This window comes from Ostrea edulis, chromosome 1 (genome assembly GCF_947568905.1).
Source record: "Ostrea edulis chromosome 1, xbOstEdul1.1, whole genome shotgun sequence".
NCBI classification, from domain to species: Eukaryota; Metazoa; Mollusca; class Bivalvia; order Ostreida; family Ostreidae; genus Ostrea; species Ostrea edulis.
In genome coordinates, this window is record NC_079164.1 from 28,933,917 (window position 1) to 28,950,977 (window position 17,061).

A 17,061-nucleotide genomic window follows, 5' to 3' on the forward strand; every position below is an offset into this window, starting at 1 on the left:
TACGACGGCTCGAAAATATACGTTTTCCTATATAAATACGAATTGGGTCACAATGACGTCATGGCAGTTTGAAACGGCCTACATTCAATTTTTTTTTTTTTTTTTTTTTTTTTTTTTTTTTTTTTGCTGACGAAAAGGGTGAGATAGTAGGGGTATTCTAAATATATTTTGAAAAATGAAAAAACAAAATTCAAGTATTTAGTTAAATGTATTATATCAATTGCTTTGAATACAGTTCAAGAAAAACTTGTCTGTGCATCGCCATGTTTACATGTGTACATGGCTCTCGAAATACAAATGATTGGTTTACACTGAATGGCAAATGTTCTTCTGTCATTTATGATTTTTTTTACAACACATATTGATTGATTTTTATGATTATCAAATGTGGGTATCCTCCTTTTATATACACCTCAGTGATGCCAGGGCCGTAACTGCCGATGAGGCAGACGAGGCAACTGCCTCGTCTGATTTTTTGGCAAAAAAGAAAATAAAATTATATAAATGTTATATTATAGGATATATGTTTAAAATGAAGACAAGCACCTTTGTCTTTGACACCATATTACGATTCTTTACATAGTACAAATGAAACACAAACATGATAAATTGGGATTTAAAAAGTGTCATTTTCAGTCGTAAAGTCAATCGGCGGCCCCCAATCCCCTGCCTCCCCTGATTTAGAACCCTACTTACGGCCCTGGATGCTTGTTTTTCACATGCGGGGGATCTTGGTGTAAAAAAAAAAAAATCTTCGTTTGGCGCTCGACCTTTCAATGGTGTGCAAGTATGTTTTGTAACAGATGAGAGCTATTTGATTACAGGACAGATTCGATGGTATACATGTATATACACTTTGTAGCATTCAAGTTTCAGTTTTGCCGATAGCCACTTTTCATCCTATTCCTAAGAAGATTGTGTGGGTCCCAGATTGTACTTCTTTCCAACCATATTTTATTCTAAAATATGAAAAGAAAACTGATAAATATGTGACATTAAAAGGATCATGGTAAACTTAAAGTTAATCAACCCAAAGGTCAAACTTCAAAGCCTCGCGATACAGTAAAATATATGTAACATACTCCTCGCGGCATGCCATATTTGATGCGACACATTACAAATTGGTAAGATTTTGTGCAAATTACATGTGAAATGTAAGTACATGTAAAAGGTCATGGTATCGGGATATACATACTCTCTATCAAACAAATCAAGGAGGCAGAGAGATGAAATGACCAAGAAAGATGGGTTTAAATCATCAATTTCAACTTTGTAGACCTACTCGTGAAACGCGAAGTACGGGTTTCTGAAATTTGGTGACAAATTTTGAATGATCAAAATGTATCTACCACACTCTATGCAATATGATGTTTGCAGAAATATGGTGTAGTTTATGAGAAAATCGATCTCATACTCGGTGATACTGCATTTTCTCCGCTTCGGAGCCGAGCCCTCATGCTCCACAGTGACGACTCCTCCAATGTGACGTTGTATACGGTGAGATTCAATATATGAAAAGATGTAACGGTAAGTGTTGTACATCTAATTAATATATTTTCTACTTGTAATTTCTGTTTTCTCTTGTATACAGTAAGCTTTCATGTCCCTCAGTGGCATCAGCATTTTTCTCTCTCTCTCTCTCTCTCTCTCTCTCTCTCTCTCTCTCTCTCTCTCTCTCTCTCTCTCTCTCCCTCCCTCCCTCCCTCCATCCATCGATCGGTCTATCTATCGATCGATCGGTCTGTCCGTCTGTTTAGCCGTCCGTCCGTCCTTCCATCCATCCATCCATCTATCTATCTGTCATTTTTTAAAGCGTGGAGGGAGGTGGCTTTTTCATTATTAATGCTGTAAAAACTTCTTCTCGTTCACTGCTACTGTTAAAAATAGTGGGGGTGGGGTGGGGAGATCGTCCAATATATGTTTCAGTTGCATTACAAAATAAGAAATAATGGTCATTGTAAAAAAGAAAAAAAAAGGAGCCCCCCCTCTCTCTCTCTTTCTAGCTTAGTGCCATACATACATGTATATGAGTGAACTTTTAATTAAATTTTTTTTATAATATAATTCATTGAAAACAACCACTTTATAACACATTTTCATAATCTTATCAAGATTCAATTTATTGTAACTTATACACCATTAACTACACAAATATCTGCAGTTTATGGTCTCAATGTGCCGTCCCCCCCCCCCCCCCCCCCCCAACCATACACATATTATTTGACTGTAAGAACACCACACTCAAGGTTTTTGTTCCACTCTTTAGTCTTACAAAGGATGTTAATCATATGTACTTATACTACCTTTACTATTATTACATGTAGAGTTGTTATATATATATATATTTCCCTATGTGTATTTCTGACTGTTTTGTATTAGGATACACGGTGGTACTTACATATAATACAAATGAGTATTATCATGTTCAAATGTCTCATGTATGAACATTGCTCATACTAATAGTGCATATTTTACTCTTGTTTTGTTTTGTTTTTTCTTTTTATCGTCATTGCACATTGAAATGTTAACAATCATGTATGCTGTATGCCCAAGAGTATGGAGCGCCAAATTAACATAAACTCAAATAATTGAAGATATCTTCAATTATTTGAAGATATCATCAATTCATTTGATGCGCGCAACAATTGAATTAAAGATCTCTTCAAATAATTAATGATATCTTCAATTCTGAATTATTGCGCGCATTAATTGAATTGATGAGAGCATTAATTCTTCAGCTGATTTGATGGGCGCTTTAATTGATTAATGATCTCTTCAAATGAATTAATGATATCAACAATTGAATTGATGCGCGCTACAATTCAATTGAAGAGAGCAATAATTGATATAATGCGCGCATTAAATCAATTGATGAGAGCAATAATTGAATTGATGCGCGCATTAATTCATTTGATGAGAGCAATAATTGATTTAATGCGCGCATTAATTCAATTATTGCTCTCTTCAATTGAATTAATGATATCTTTAATTCATTTGAAGAGAGCAATAATTCTTTTAGAGAGAGCAACTATATAATTAAAGATATCTTTAATTCAACATGTCCACAATTGAATTAATGATATCTTTAATTGAATTGTTGCTCTCTTTAAAAGAATTGATGCGCGCATTAATTCCTTATACAAAAGCATTGTAAATAATTAAAGATATCTTCAATTGAATTAAAGAGATCATCAAATTATTTATACCGAGCTCTAAATTAATTATTGCGAGCAATATTTCTATTAAATTGATGCTCTCATCAAATGAATTGAAGAGAGCAATAATTGAATTAATGCGCGCATCAAATCTATTATTGCTCTCATTAATTGAATTAATGCGCGCATCAATTGAATTGAAGAGAGCAATAATTGAATTAATGCGCGCATTAATTCAATTATTGCTCTCATTAATTCAGTTGATGCGCGCATTAATTCATTTGATGAGAGCAATAATTGATTTAATGCGCGCATTAATTCAATTAAAGAGAGCAATAATTGAATTGATGATATCTTCAAATAATTGAAGATATCTTCAATTATTTGAGTTTATGTTAATTTGGCGCTCCATACAAGAGGGCCCTAATTTGGAAATAAATCATATTCTATTCTATAAGGAAATGCAATGCTAAAAATGGTGTTAAAGTTTCATCAGTCATATTTCTGCAATGTTGGTAAAAAATTTAAAAATCACATGAATAAAATTTATGTCCAGATGTTTTGTAGTAAATGTTTTAAATTTCCTGAAAGCTAGAGCAAAAATTGGTTTAGAATGATTGGTCAAACAAAGAATACTTTATAATGAAATATATAGCGTAAAACGTGAAAGTCTATCTATCTTTCTTTAGTTTTTCTATCTGTCTTTCTCTCGTATGTTCTTTTATCGGGACCGCGTTGGAAGTAAAGCAACTTGCATTATGAAAGACCCTAGTATAGTTGTCTGCAGCTGTAGATATAAAGGAAAAGTACATCGGGATCGGCATGCAGAAAATAATAATTATTTTTCCAATGGCAGAAGGCGGAGAAGAGCAAAACAATCCATTTTCCTTCAAAAAGTTTGTTAAAACAAAAGATAAACATGTTTTGCAAATTAATGAAGATGACCCAGGATCTAAACAAGAATCCGTGACACAAACAAAAGGTAGTTGGTCAAAGAGGATTATGTAGATGTTTTCACCATTAATCAATCTGACTGTTAATTATTCAATTCACTTCAAGTTTTGTTATTAACTTCTCATTGTCCCTTTTTCAACATACTGGTGCTGGAAACCGTTAAAGTGAGTTGAAAGTTCTGGTGTTTGGATCATTTCAGCGAGCTGTTGTTACAAAATATTTATATATCTAAATAATATTTAACAGGTTAGGAACACTTCCTCTATAGCGAGATATTCTCGCTAAAACGCGATTATCCCTCTCTAGCGAGAGTAAATATATCCCGTACAACCGAGAAAAACACCTGTGGAGTACATTTCATCATGTTTCACTGAAAAGAAGAAAAAGTGCTAAAATGTCTGATACTTCTGGAAATATATTAATCAAAACAAAAACACTCACGATGTGTATTGGATTTCAGACTGCTTCCTTCTTACGCAGCAACTTTGATATGCAATTTCTTGACTATGATGTCAATTTCATAGAAACAATTCGCATCATGTTGAGTGTGTGTCGCACTTATTCAGCGTTGCACGGGATTTGCCATTATCTTCAATAAAGACGCCAAAACACCTGTTTATGGTAATGTTTATTTCTCGCTAGTGAGGGATAATCGCTATAGGGGAAGTGTTCCCAACCTGTTTAACTTTGAACCCAGTCACTTGCAGTATCAAAACTAGTCAGGGCTAGAAATAATTATTTTCATTCACTGATCATGTAGACTGTCAACTGACTCAGTCTTCGCGAAAAAGAAAAATCATCACAGGACATTCGGACAGATAGTTGAAAACACTTCACAGGACCGAATGAATTTTCACCAGTCCAAAACTTTTATCTTTAATATTGATCATAATAATGTAGTTCCATGGTGATTCATAATTTTGAAAACAAATCATTATCATAACATTACAGAACTTTATTCTCCTCTTATGTAATTACAAGCTTTCATCCAGTTCAATTATTCAGACATATAGTCTTCAAAATATTCATCCCCCCCCCCACAACTTGTTTCATATGCTATGATATCCTCGGTGATGGTTTCTTCTTCAGCTTCCGCCGCCTCCTCCTCCTGTCCTGTTTCAGTATCTAGTAGTGTCTGACTTGTGCCTTGCTCAGACTCTGCCTCTTGGACTCTTTCATCCCATTTCACATGCTTGTAGTTTATCTTTCTCCTTCTTACTGACTGATTCTGAAATAGATACAGACATTTACTTAAAATGAATACATGTTTTGATGTATCAAACGGAATACATGCACAATTTGTGTAAAACAGCTGTAAAATGATTTCGTCTGATAAATGACAATGATGTAATTCATTTAATGCTCTCCTGTGAAACATACTCTTTTCAAGGTCCGTCACTGCTGACAACTGCTAGTTTTTACAGCCGTTTTTGAATGTATTTGTAATGTTTTTACTGCTCAAAACTTCTTAAAAGATTATACAGTACTTGCAAGTCATAACGGTCATGCTTGTATCCTCCCCTTGATTCAACTGTAACCACTGACGTCCCTCCCTCCACCTCTCGTTGAACAATCTCTCTTTTCTGTGTTTCTCTTATTCTTTAGCTTTCTCTTCATCGTTTCGTCTCTTTTTAACTTTTTTCCTGGTACAGCCCCATCGAAGTATTTTAAGTTCATCATCTTGATGAAAATGGCGGAAGTAATCAGCAAAACGTTTGTAGGACTGTATCGCGGTATAAGGTAAAGCGTCTAAATGATATAATATGGAAAATAAAATTCGAAACCAAACCAATGCAACCTTCGGACATACGGACCGATCTTGCCAACCAGCACATCGGTCCAAATCAATTTCCATCGGTTTTGTCCGACGGTCCGGTGCTTTTGGGATAGACTGCTGACTGGTCAATTGATAACTTTTACTGTCCTGTTGGACCAGTGGATATGAAAACGACTTGTCCAATTTTCATGATTAGGCCCATCTTCACAAGTCAAGGGTTATTGATTTGTTACATCGCACTAACCCTTGACATCAGTCATCATTCAAAACATGGGCTCAAGACAGAGCATATGATTGATTTGCAGCCTGTAGCATGGAGCCAATCAAACAATGGCTTTCATAATTGGTTGAAAACGAAACTAAACATGCATGGCGCAGCATCGGTAACATGTTGTAGAATTTGTAAAAATCGATTGATTTTTGAAAATATAGTTTTTAAAGAAACATAAATTAGATGAAATTTTAAAATATGAACCACATGAAAACGTTGGACTGTCCAAGTATATTTGTCGATTGGAAACATTCATGAATTTTTCTACATTGTGTAACTTCATAGTACAACTTAACAAAAAGTGAATTTGCATGCGATAAAAACCTGGATGCACACGCGTCAACTAGCCCGATCGATGAGAAATTTTGATAAGTATTAAAATTAACTTGCCCAAAGGGCATATGTTCTTTATAAATCAAATCCATAATTTACTGGCTCCAGACCCATCAGGCCATCGATTATTTTGAGCCCTGCAAGTTTATGATGCCAAGATTTGTGATTTATGGAGTGAACACCTATGTTAGTGTAGGCATCAGTCCAACTTGTCAAAGCCAAATCTTGCCGAAATGAATAGGAGCAGTAAGAATACAGAATCGTACTCTTGTCTCTTTATGAGTACATCTCCAGGCAGATGGTTGTAGACCTCTGGCGGGCTGTGTAAATTTCCGTAAACTCCAATTTCCCCAAGATTTAGGATTTGTTATGATAATGGGACAATGGTCTATGTTTGACTGTAATAATGTATGCCCAGACTGCTAATATGAAGCAATGGAGACATACACACGACTCAAAGTAAACCATCTGCAACAATATTTCAATAAGTAAAGTGTATTAAACAAAAAAATGAGTTTGTTAGAACATTTGTTAGAAAATTAGAAAAATTTCCATTCAAGAGAGATTTCTTAGATTTATTTTACCAAAGTATTTTATCACTGTATCTCATTTTACAGAAAGTTCAAAGGATTCGAAGAAAAAGAAACAAGATGAGAACCCCTTTTCCTTTAAAAAGTTCCTTGAATCATCTGGATCAGGTACCAAACCCAGAGACAGAAATGGCAGGGCATATCACCTGCAGCGGACCTCTCAGAATACTCCAGACTTTGCCACAGACCTCCCAGACTTTGTACAAGATCATTTTCAGGACAGTCCTGCAGATTCCCAATTACCTCCTAAGTTAGATTTCCCTCTCCCAGATTTAGGATTTCCTAATGAATCAACACAGAGAGGTTCATCAAATTCATTTAATGAACAGTTTTCAGTGAGAAATGATGATTCTAGAAATTTATCTTCAGACAGTTTAAGGGCCAAGGGTGTGTTCACTCCTAACAATAGTGCAAGTGACTTGGTTTCTGGTATTGGTGAGGTGAATGTAAACAATATTGATGTTGATGACATCATGCTAAATCGTCCTCATGTTCCTACCAGTCTCCCAGATTTCATCACTGATGGTATATTAAGAAATGCAGACAGCTCTCAAACTAATGACATGTTCTTGCCAAAACCTCAAGACTATCAACAAAAAGGTCCACAGACTGTGAAAAATGGAACAAATCGGGCGGAGGAGCGTGAAAGGGTAAATCAAAAGTGTTTTGTAATTGAATGGACAGTGTTCTTTTCTTTTTTTTCAGGGAAATCAAATTTGGTTTTTTTTTCTGTAAAATTTTATCTTTTAATATAATAGCTGAAGACAGAAAATGAATCATTAAAACAACAGCTGGAGGAAGCCAAAAATAGAACTGCAATAGAAACAAACAGGTAAGTTAAGCAATTAAGCTGAATATCTCTAGAGAACATCTCTGTTCTTCTTAGGTCCTGATACTATAAACGTTTTCGACAGGAGACTAAGGTTGATTTTTAGATTGTAACCATGCTAATCGCAAAATACATGTATATAATGACCTTCACTCTTGCATGCAAAATAAACTAAGAGAAAAAAATGTAGTCTAGATTTGAAATAAATAACAATGCTAACAAAACTCTGGAATATACAGGTGCAATAAGCTGAATAAAGAAATGGAAGCAGCTCAAAAGAAGGAAGCAGAGGACACAGCAGCCATGGAGAAAATGCTGGAGGAGGTGGAGGCCAATTTACTTACAACAACAGTAAGTCACCTCAATCAATATCCTCTGTAAGTCACTTCCATCAATATCCTCTGTAAGACACCTCCATCAATATCCTCTGTAAGATACCTCCATCAATATCTATTCTAAGCCATCTCAATCAATATCCCCTGTAAGACACCTCAATCAATATCCTCTGTAAGTCACTTCCATCAATATCCTCTGTAAGCCACCTCAATCAATATCCTCTGTAAGACACCTCAATTAATATTCTATGTAAGCCACATCCATCAATATCCTCTGTAAGTCACCTCCATCAATATCTTCTGTAAGTCACCTCAATTAATATCCTCTGTAAGTCACCTCCATCAATATCTGTAAGTCACCTCAATCAATATCCTCTGTAGGGCACCTCCATCAATATTTGTAAGTCACCTCAATCACTGTAAGCCACCTCAATCAATATCCTCTGTAAGACATCTCAATTAATATCCTCTGTAAGCCACCTCCATCACTATCCTCTGTAAGTCACCTCAATCAATGTCCTCTGTAACTCACCTCCATCAATATCCTCTGTAAGTCACCTCCATCAATATCCTCTGTAAGTCACCTCCATCAATATCCTCTGTAAGTCACCTCAATTAATATCCTCTGTAAGTCACCTCCATCAATATCCTCTGTAAGCCACCTCAATCGTTATCCTCTGTAAGCCACCTCCATCAATATCATCTGTAAGTCACATCCATCAATGTCCTCTATAAGTCACCTCCATCAATGTCCTCTGTAAGTCACCTCAGTCAATAACCTTTGTAGGTCACCTCCATCAATATCCTCTGTAGATCACCTCCATCAATATCTTCGTAGGTCACCTCCATCAATATCTGTAAGTCACCTCAATCAATATCCTCTGTAAGTCACCTCAATCAATATCCTCTGTAAGTCACCTCAATTAATATCCTTTGTAAACCACATCCATCAATATCCTCTGTAAGACACCTCCATCAATATCCTCTGTAAGATACCTCAATTAATATCCTCTGTAAGTCACCTCAATTAATATCCTCTGTAAGCCACCTCCATCAATATCTATTCTAAGCCACCTCAATCAATATCCTTTGTAAGACATCTCAATCAATGTCCTCTGTAAGTCACCTCCATCAATATCCTCTGTAAACCACCTCCATCAATATCCTCTGTAAGACATCTCAATCAATGTCCTCTGTAAGTCACCTCCATCAATATCCTCTGTAAGTCACCTCAATTAATATCCTCTGTAAGCCACCTCCATCAATATCTATTCTAAGCCACCTCAATCAATATCCTCTGTAAGACATCTCCATCAATGTCCTCTGTAAACCACCTTCATCAATATCCGCATGACCCCAGGGATTAGATTAGCTTCAGAGTTTAAAGTTTGAAACTATATGTGTCCCAAAATTATGAGTAACTGTATTTGCAAGGTGACTCAGATGAGTGTTGTGGCCCATGAGCCTCTTGTTTTTAAGATATATATGTATCTAGAAATGAGTTTGATTAGAACAATTTTAGAAATGCAAGGCATGTGTCATGAAGCTTGCTTGATGGAGGGGGGTTAAGTTTTATGTGAATCTTGTGTAATATTACATGGTTTGGGGGGGGGGGGGGGGGGGCGGTAGTTTTAAGTGTATCTTGTGTGTACATGGTTTTGGGGGGCTAGTTTTATGTGAATCTTGTGTACACACCTATTGATGTTGTTCTTATTTCAGAAAAGGGCTGTGGCTGCTGAGAACCAGTTGACTGTTTTACAGGTCTGGTACCACCTTAATTCTAGAATTTACTTAACTGTACAGATGGAACAGTAAATTATCAAGATCAAAGTTGTCATATACATATATTGCAAAATTCAAGTAACATGGTAGAGCATGTCATTTTAAATCAGCTATGACCCGAGGCCAAAGAAAGGGGGGAGGGGGGTAATTTGAAAAGGAACTCTGAATTGAGTAATCTTTCCATTTATACCTGTTCATGGACAAAAGAAAAACACCTGTGCAGAAAACATCTCATTTTACCTATGTGAAATCATAAGGCATTAGAAAACACAATTAGGTAATATGCAAGAAGATGTAAGGTTTATCTTTATCAAAATGACATTCAAATCTATCTTATCCTTATCATAAAGAGTACCTGAAAATGTGGTATTGTTATCATATTAATTGACAATATTCATTTTTGTCACATTTCACCAAGATATGTATTAATAGTCCCTTTGGGTAGCCTTTTTGTTGATTTAAATGGCTCTTGTTGAAGTGTATACACTTAGCATACAAGGTATCCAAGGGAGGAAAATTTGATGGCTTTCTACAGCCTGTCATAACTGAAAGTGAGTAAGTCATCTTTACGAAAATCTCTAAGTTTACTCCTCCCTTCCCAGTTAGATGAATCGGACAATAGCATGTGCATATACTGATGTCTTACAAATACTTCAAACTGATATCAGTCAGTTATACACAGACTGTTTATGTGATATATGCTATACAACCCTTGTGCTCATCAGTCGTGTGAATGCTTGTAGAATCATGTCACATTTCTATGTGATACATGCTATACAACACTTGTGCTCATCAGAGTCATGTGAATGCTTGTAGAATCATGTCACATTTCTATGTGATTCATGCTATACAACACTTGTGCTCATCAGAGTCATGTGAATGCTTGTAGAATCGTGTCACATTTCTATGTGATACATGCTATACAACACTTGTGCTCATCAGAGTCATGTGAATGCTTGTAGATTCGTTTTACATTTCTATGTGATTCATACTATACAACACTTGTGCTCATCAGAGTCATGTGAGTGCTTGTAGAATCGTGTCACATTTCTATGTGATACATGCTATACAACACTTGTGCTCATCAGAATCATGTGAATGCTTGTAGAATCGTGTCACATTTCTATGTGATACATGCTATACAACACTTGTGCTCATCAGAGTCGTGTGAATGCTTGTAGAATCGTGTCACATTTCTGGAGAATGAGAACAAACTTCTGAAGTCTGGTGACAAAGGGCTAGCAGATCTAAAGGAGAAGACAACATATGTTTCTCAACAGTTGGCCACAGTAGTTTCAACTGCAGAGCAAAATCTAAAGTAAGTTTGTACACCCAACTCTCATTAAACCGCCACTTCTTATTACATGTATTGATGAATAAAAGAATGAAGATGAAGAAGATTCCCCTCCCCTATGTTTTTCTTTTGTTTTCTGGTCACTCTATGACTTTTCACCAAAGAGAAGACCTTGTCAAATTGTAGCTTTCTCCCAAATATATGAAATTGGTAAAAATCGGAGAGGGCTACATTATTGCAGCTAAAATTACTTGTGTAAAAGGACTGCTGGGCACACTGGGGTTACTGTACCACAGATTTCTTGTTTATTAAAGTCTGAATATTACCCCAACTATCACTATTGTTTGAGTTTTCACTAATGTGACAGCCGATCAACTGCTTTTCTGATCACTTGTGATGTTATATTAAGATAATTGATATTCGTAGTTGGACAGTTGTTACAAAAAACAGTGTCCAGATTTGGCATTTAAGAAAAATTCATATGATAGGAGAAATGCTCGTGCTGAATTGTGGTGTTATATTGGAATAGCAATATTTCGAGAATTACTGTTGTTATCATTTGTGAGGTGTGTATTTGTTTCCGAAGTGGAGCAGAATTTTGACCATGAGATAGAGTGTCAGTCTAATTAGAGTTCAATGTTAGATCTGCTTGCATACTCACATACACATCATGTGTTCAAGTATGCGGGCAGATTTAGCATATGATTTTACTATTAGTATGTAGGCCCGTTTTGTGATCCTGTTGCAAGTGACATGATTTATCTGATTTCAGGCATATGTTGTCAGGAGTGGAAAACTTAAGGGTCATGTCTCAAGTGTTGAAATCAATAGACAAAATCTCAGACACAGAGGATGATTCATGTGAAAGCTCAAGTCGTCCAAAAAACAACAGCTGACCCCAGACATATCGCAGGTCAAAGTTCAGAGCAGGGGAGGTTGTGCTGTGTCACTAGATAACGGGAACGTAACGAGATCGAGTAAAAGAGACATTGATTAATTAGTAAAAACATTTTGATCAGTGAAATATAATTATAAAACAATGATTTGTGAAAGGACTTATATATGAGAAAGGGCACTATTTGTACTATTTACATTTTAAAAAGCTTTAAAATTTTACAGGAGGTCAAGAAAAACTGCTATCCCATACATATATAGTCCTTTTGTCAGATTCTAAATATTACAAAATACTGATACTCTTGTACCATAAATGAAAATCAGTCCTTATTAGCCTGTGTACTTTAAAGGGGGCGGGGCTTTTACAGCATGACATACCTTTGGAATTTTAGAATTCAGACAATGTTGATCAACCCTTCATCACCTATTTGCAATATACATTGTAGCAAGATGATATAGATTTATTTTGTAGTATCATTAATGTTTATATATTTTTACGATATCATAATTTATTTATAAATTATGTATTTGAATGTATAAAGGACCTTTCTATGTTGATTGAGCTTTTTGTCTTCAGGCCACCATTAAAAATATTTTTGTGTGATGTACTCCGACCCACATTTTTCAAGGTGGGTCGGTAGGTAGGTTGTTTTTTTTTTTTTTGGAACGTCATGAAATTTTCTAATATTTTCTTTTAAAATAAGGAGAATTTTCTATTTTTCAAGGGAACCAAAAAAAAAAAAAAAAAAATCAAATTGCTGAAAAAAATGATTGGGTAGGAGCAAATTTGATGGGTCGGTCGGAGTGTGTTTATCAGGTTCAATTCAATATAACTATCATCAAATCAGAGGGACCGTAACAACATGAAAATTGTTAATATTGACCGTTTGTAATGTTTACATAAATTTGAATTCATTTTCAATGAATTTGTATTGTTTGTACTACAACTGTAAGAGTATAATTTATATTTTACCATAAACTGTTTCATAGTATCATATTCTTAATGACAAATAGCAGGTTGCAAAGATTGATAAACAACATATTATTCTTTGAAGTCATCACCATTATAAATCCCTGTACCATCAACTTGTTTGTCAGAAGCCCGTTTCGATTTAATACTGATCATACTCAGAACAAGTTCTTGTGTATCGAATCAGTTGAGTTACTTTGAGCGATATCTCTTTAAATGAAAGATAGATCTCTCAAAGTGAAAGAGATATCTCTCTATGGAAGATATATCATTTAAAGTATAAGAGATGTCTCTATAAGGGAAAGAGATATCTCTCAACGTGAAATAGATATATCTCTAAGGGAAGAGATATCTCTAAAAGCAAAATAGACATTTCTCTAAGTGAAAAAGATATCTCTCTGAGTGAAAAAGATATCTCTCTGAATGAAAGAGATATCTCTCTAAGTGGAAAAGATATCTTTTTTTAGAGTAATATCTTTTAAAATTAAGAGATATTTCTCATTTTAAAGAGATATGTCTTCAAAATAAGACATATATCTTTAATTTAATAGAGATTTTTTATTTTTCGAATAAATAGTAAAAGGTTTGCCCATTTACCTTAATTCTATTTTCATGTAGACTATAACGACCTATAACGCGAAAATGACACGTACGAGAAATGAAGCATTTGAAATTCTATTTAAACATTTCAAACCGCGGAATGCCCTTATATCTAGGTGAAGTTTACAAGCATGTATCATATTTCATATAGACAGGGTAAAGTGATCGGAGTCAGACACGATCTGGAGTCGGATAACTTTGATGCTATAAACTTGAACAAAATTCATGATAAATTCATTGTACACTGTGTTTGACTTACTACTTTAAGAGTTGTTTTTCTTTCTTCGATGACGGTGTCGCAGTTTTTTGTTTTTTTTTACTGAACACCGGTAAATTCCAAGATCGCAAGATAACATTTTGATCTATGAAACTTAGCAAAAATTGTAATTAAAAAGAATGAATTTGAATGTGTTCATTCCAAATATATGTATATGATGAATTCAGAATACATAATTATGTTTCTTTTGAAAACATATATAATATACTTTATTATATACCCATCAATGTATCGTTCTTTGATACTGTGGATTTCACAGCGTGTGATCCGGTTTTCCGGATCACTACACTGTGGTTTTCTGATTCCGTATCAGTATCCTCTGAAACTGATGCCGTCACAATGCAACAACGCAACGTTATTTGTGGAAAATGTTGACCCCGTCACAAAACAAAACTGCTACACAAAACATAATTTCATAGTACATGTATGTCTGTGTTTTTGATACTTTGGATTACATTTATTATCTTATAAATGTGGATTTAAAATGCAGAAGGGGGTATATAATAAATTTATCATTACTACAGTAACTTGATCCGAAGAGTTGGATCACGTCTCGTTGACAGGCGGGGATCATCAGATCAAACTCGACGCTTCGCGTCTCGTGTGATCTGATGATCCGCGCCTGTCAACTCGACGTGATCCGACTTTTCGGATCAAGTTGCTGTTTATAATAATATATATTTATTATATACCCATCAATGTATCGTTCTTTGATACTGTGGATTTCACAGCGTGTGATCCGGTTTTCCGGATCACCACACTGTGGTTTTCTGATTCCGTATCAGTATCCTCTGAAACTGATGCCGTCACAATGCATCAACGCAACGTTTCTTGTGGAAAATATTGACCGCGTCACAAACGAAACTGCGTACACAAAACATAATTTCACTGTATGTCTGTATTTTTGATAATTTGGATTGCATTTAGTATTTTATACATGTAAATGTGGATTTAAAATGCAAAAGGGGGTATATAATAAATTTATCATTACTACAGTAACTTGATCCGAAGAGTTGGATCACGTCTCGTTGACAGGCGCGGATCGTCAGATCAAACGAGACGCGTCTCGTTTGATCTGACGATCCGCGCCTGTCAACGAGACGTGATCCGACTCTTCGGATCATGTTACTGTAGTAATAATATATATGTCTCAAACGTTATGAATGAATTTGATCTCGAGTCGGTCAGTCTCGTCTCGCTATGGCTGCAGAACTGTAGCTCTCTGAAAAAATATTTTGACATAACACTCAAAATATTTTTTCAGAGAGCTACAGTTCTGCAGCTAGTCTCGCTATTCAATACAAAATCAGACATTATCTAACCTTTATATCAACATTAAAAATCCCATGGAAATTTATTTGGAGCAAACTAAATACTTTACAACTATTTTTACCATTATGACTAACCTAAAATTTTGATAAATTATTCCAACACAGGATGGGGATGCATGTCACTGTTTCTTAATTTAAAGCTTACTATTCAAAATGTATATGCCCCAACACCTAATTTTTAAATCAGGAACGTAGCTTTTTTCCCCCCCTTTTTACATTTTAAGTTGGAAAGAATAGTGGGTTGCCTCTCCCCCTTTCACCCCGCCACCTTATTTTTGTGGCAGACGGGAATAAAAATTTTAAAAAATGAGTCTGGCCTTAAACTGAAGGATCGACTTTTCCCCCGCCTCGCCAGGACGATTTAGGATTTGGAGATATGGACTAAAGAATTTTCAGAATGTTGTAATATTACTATGGCAAAACTCAAAAGCACTCTATTTAATACATCAGTAGAATTGATTGGGGTTGGGGGGGGGGGGGGGCGGAAGAGAAGTTCACGTCACAGTTGTCTAAAATTCTTGACAACAGATGTGTTATTTTGCCCAAACCTCATTATTCTAAATCGAGGGGGGGGGGGGGGGGGGGGGGGGGTCCTTCCTAGTTATATACATGTACTAACTTTACATGTGAAAATAACGGAAAATGAACGTTGTCAAAAAAGTGCCCCCTCCCTGATTCTACGTGCCTGATTGGTGCAACTCGATCCATTACACCTGATCTTAATAAATGATCAAGTACCTTCTCATATACTGATTGTAATGAAAGTCCGTACATGTTCACAAAAAAGTAAATCATAAAAATGTTCTTCAGTAGATCTAGATAAATCGCTGAATACCTGCAATAAGTTACCTATGTACAAATAATAAAACGATGAGTGTCCGATTTATTATTAAATGTGTCCGACTTACGAACGAATTTCGATGTTGGTTTATATCCCATCTGAATGCATTATGTAAAATACCGGGGTGAACCAAGCAAATTTTTTATTTAATTAGTAAATTAAACTAATTCCAGTTCTTTCAGGCAATACCAAATACCCGAGGAGAAACAGTCAGAATAAATCTGCAGGATATCTGTTTCTCGATCACTTACCCTTTACAACATCTGTACATGTATTTGTTTTCGAGTGAAAATACCCACCTTATATTACTTCGTTATTTATTTCTCGTTTTGAGTCAAACGATTTAGACAATACATTTCATTTACACCCTCACCCCACCCCCAAACGGAATTGGGGAGCTAGTTTCACTCCGTCCGTCCGTCCATCGACGCATTTTGTTCGGAGATTTTCTCAGATAATTTTCATTTTACTAAAGTTTATGGAAATGTTGTTGACTGCGTAAATTTGTACATGGTATTTTCGAATTGATTGGTCAGTTTGGAGATAATTATGACCATTTGTAGTTATTTTTTTCACATTTCTGTATAGTTATTTTTTCATAATATTCTTGTACATTTTGCCAGAATCCTCAAGCAACTTTTAGGGGTGTACAGGTTTCGCCACAAGTTGGTGACCAAGATTTAATGTATACAGTTTTTTACAAAGATTTTCCATTTCCTCCATTTATTACCACACCTAAACTCGTACATTTTTCTGGCATTCAGCTATATACCCCAATACGACTGGGACCCGTAAGAATACATCTAGATGGCTTTGAACAAAAACAGG

At 35.4% G+C, this 17,061-nt stretch overlaps 1 protein-coding gene across 3 annotated transcripts in view; it reads left to right on the plus strand.

The window, feature by feature from the left end:
- Positions 1-13,136, plus strand: part of LOC125663913 (endosome-associated-trafficking regulator 1-like) — a 15,617-nt gene extending 2,481 nt beyond the window's left edge. The window contains exons 2-8 of one of the 3 annotated variants that reach the window (XM_056161743.1): positions 1,378-1,527; positions 7,108-7,730; positions 7,839-7,912; positions 8,149-8,260; positions 9,964-10,005; positions 11,208-11,344; positions 12,093-13,136. In XM_056161743.1, coding sequence (XP_056017718.1) covers positions 1,512-1,527; positions 7,108-7,730; positions 7,839-7,912; positions 8,149-8,260; positions 9,964-10,005; positions 11,208-11,344; positions 12,093-12,216 — 1,128 coding nt within the window. In that variant the 5' untranslated portion in view covers positions 1,378-1,511 and the 3' untranslated portion in view covers positions 12,217-13,136. Of the gene's footprint in view, positions 1-1,377; positions 1,528-3,675; positions 4,138-7,107; positions 7,731-7,838; positions 7,913-8,148; positions 8,261-9,963; positions 10,006-10,915; positions 11,345-12,092 lie in introns of those variants that run through there. The other 2 variants (XM_048896346.2, XM_048896348.2) reach the window with 2 other exon arrangements.
- Positions 13,137-17,061: the final 3,925 nt, after the last annotated feature.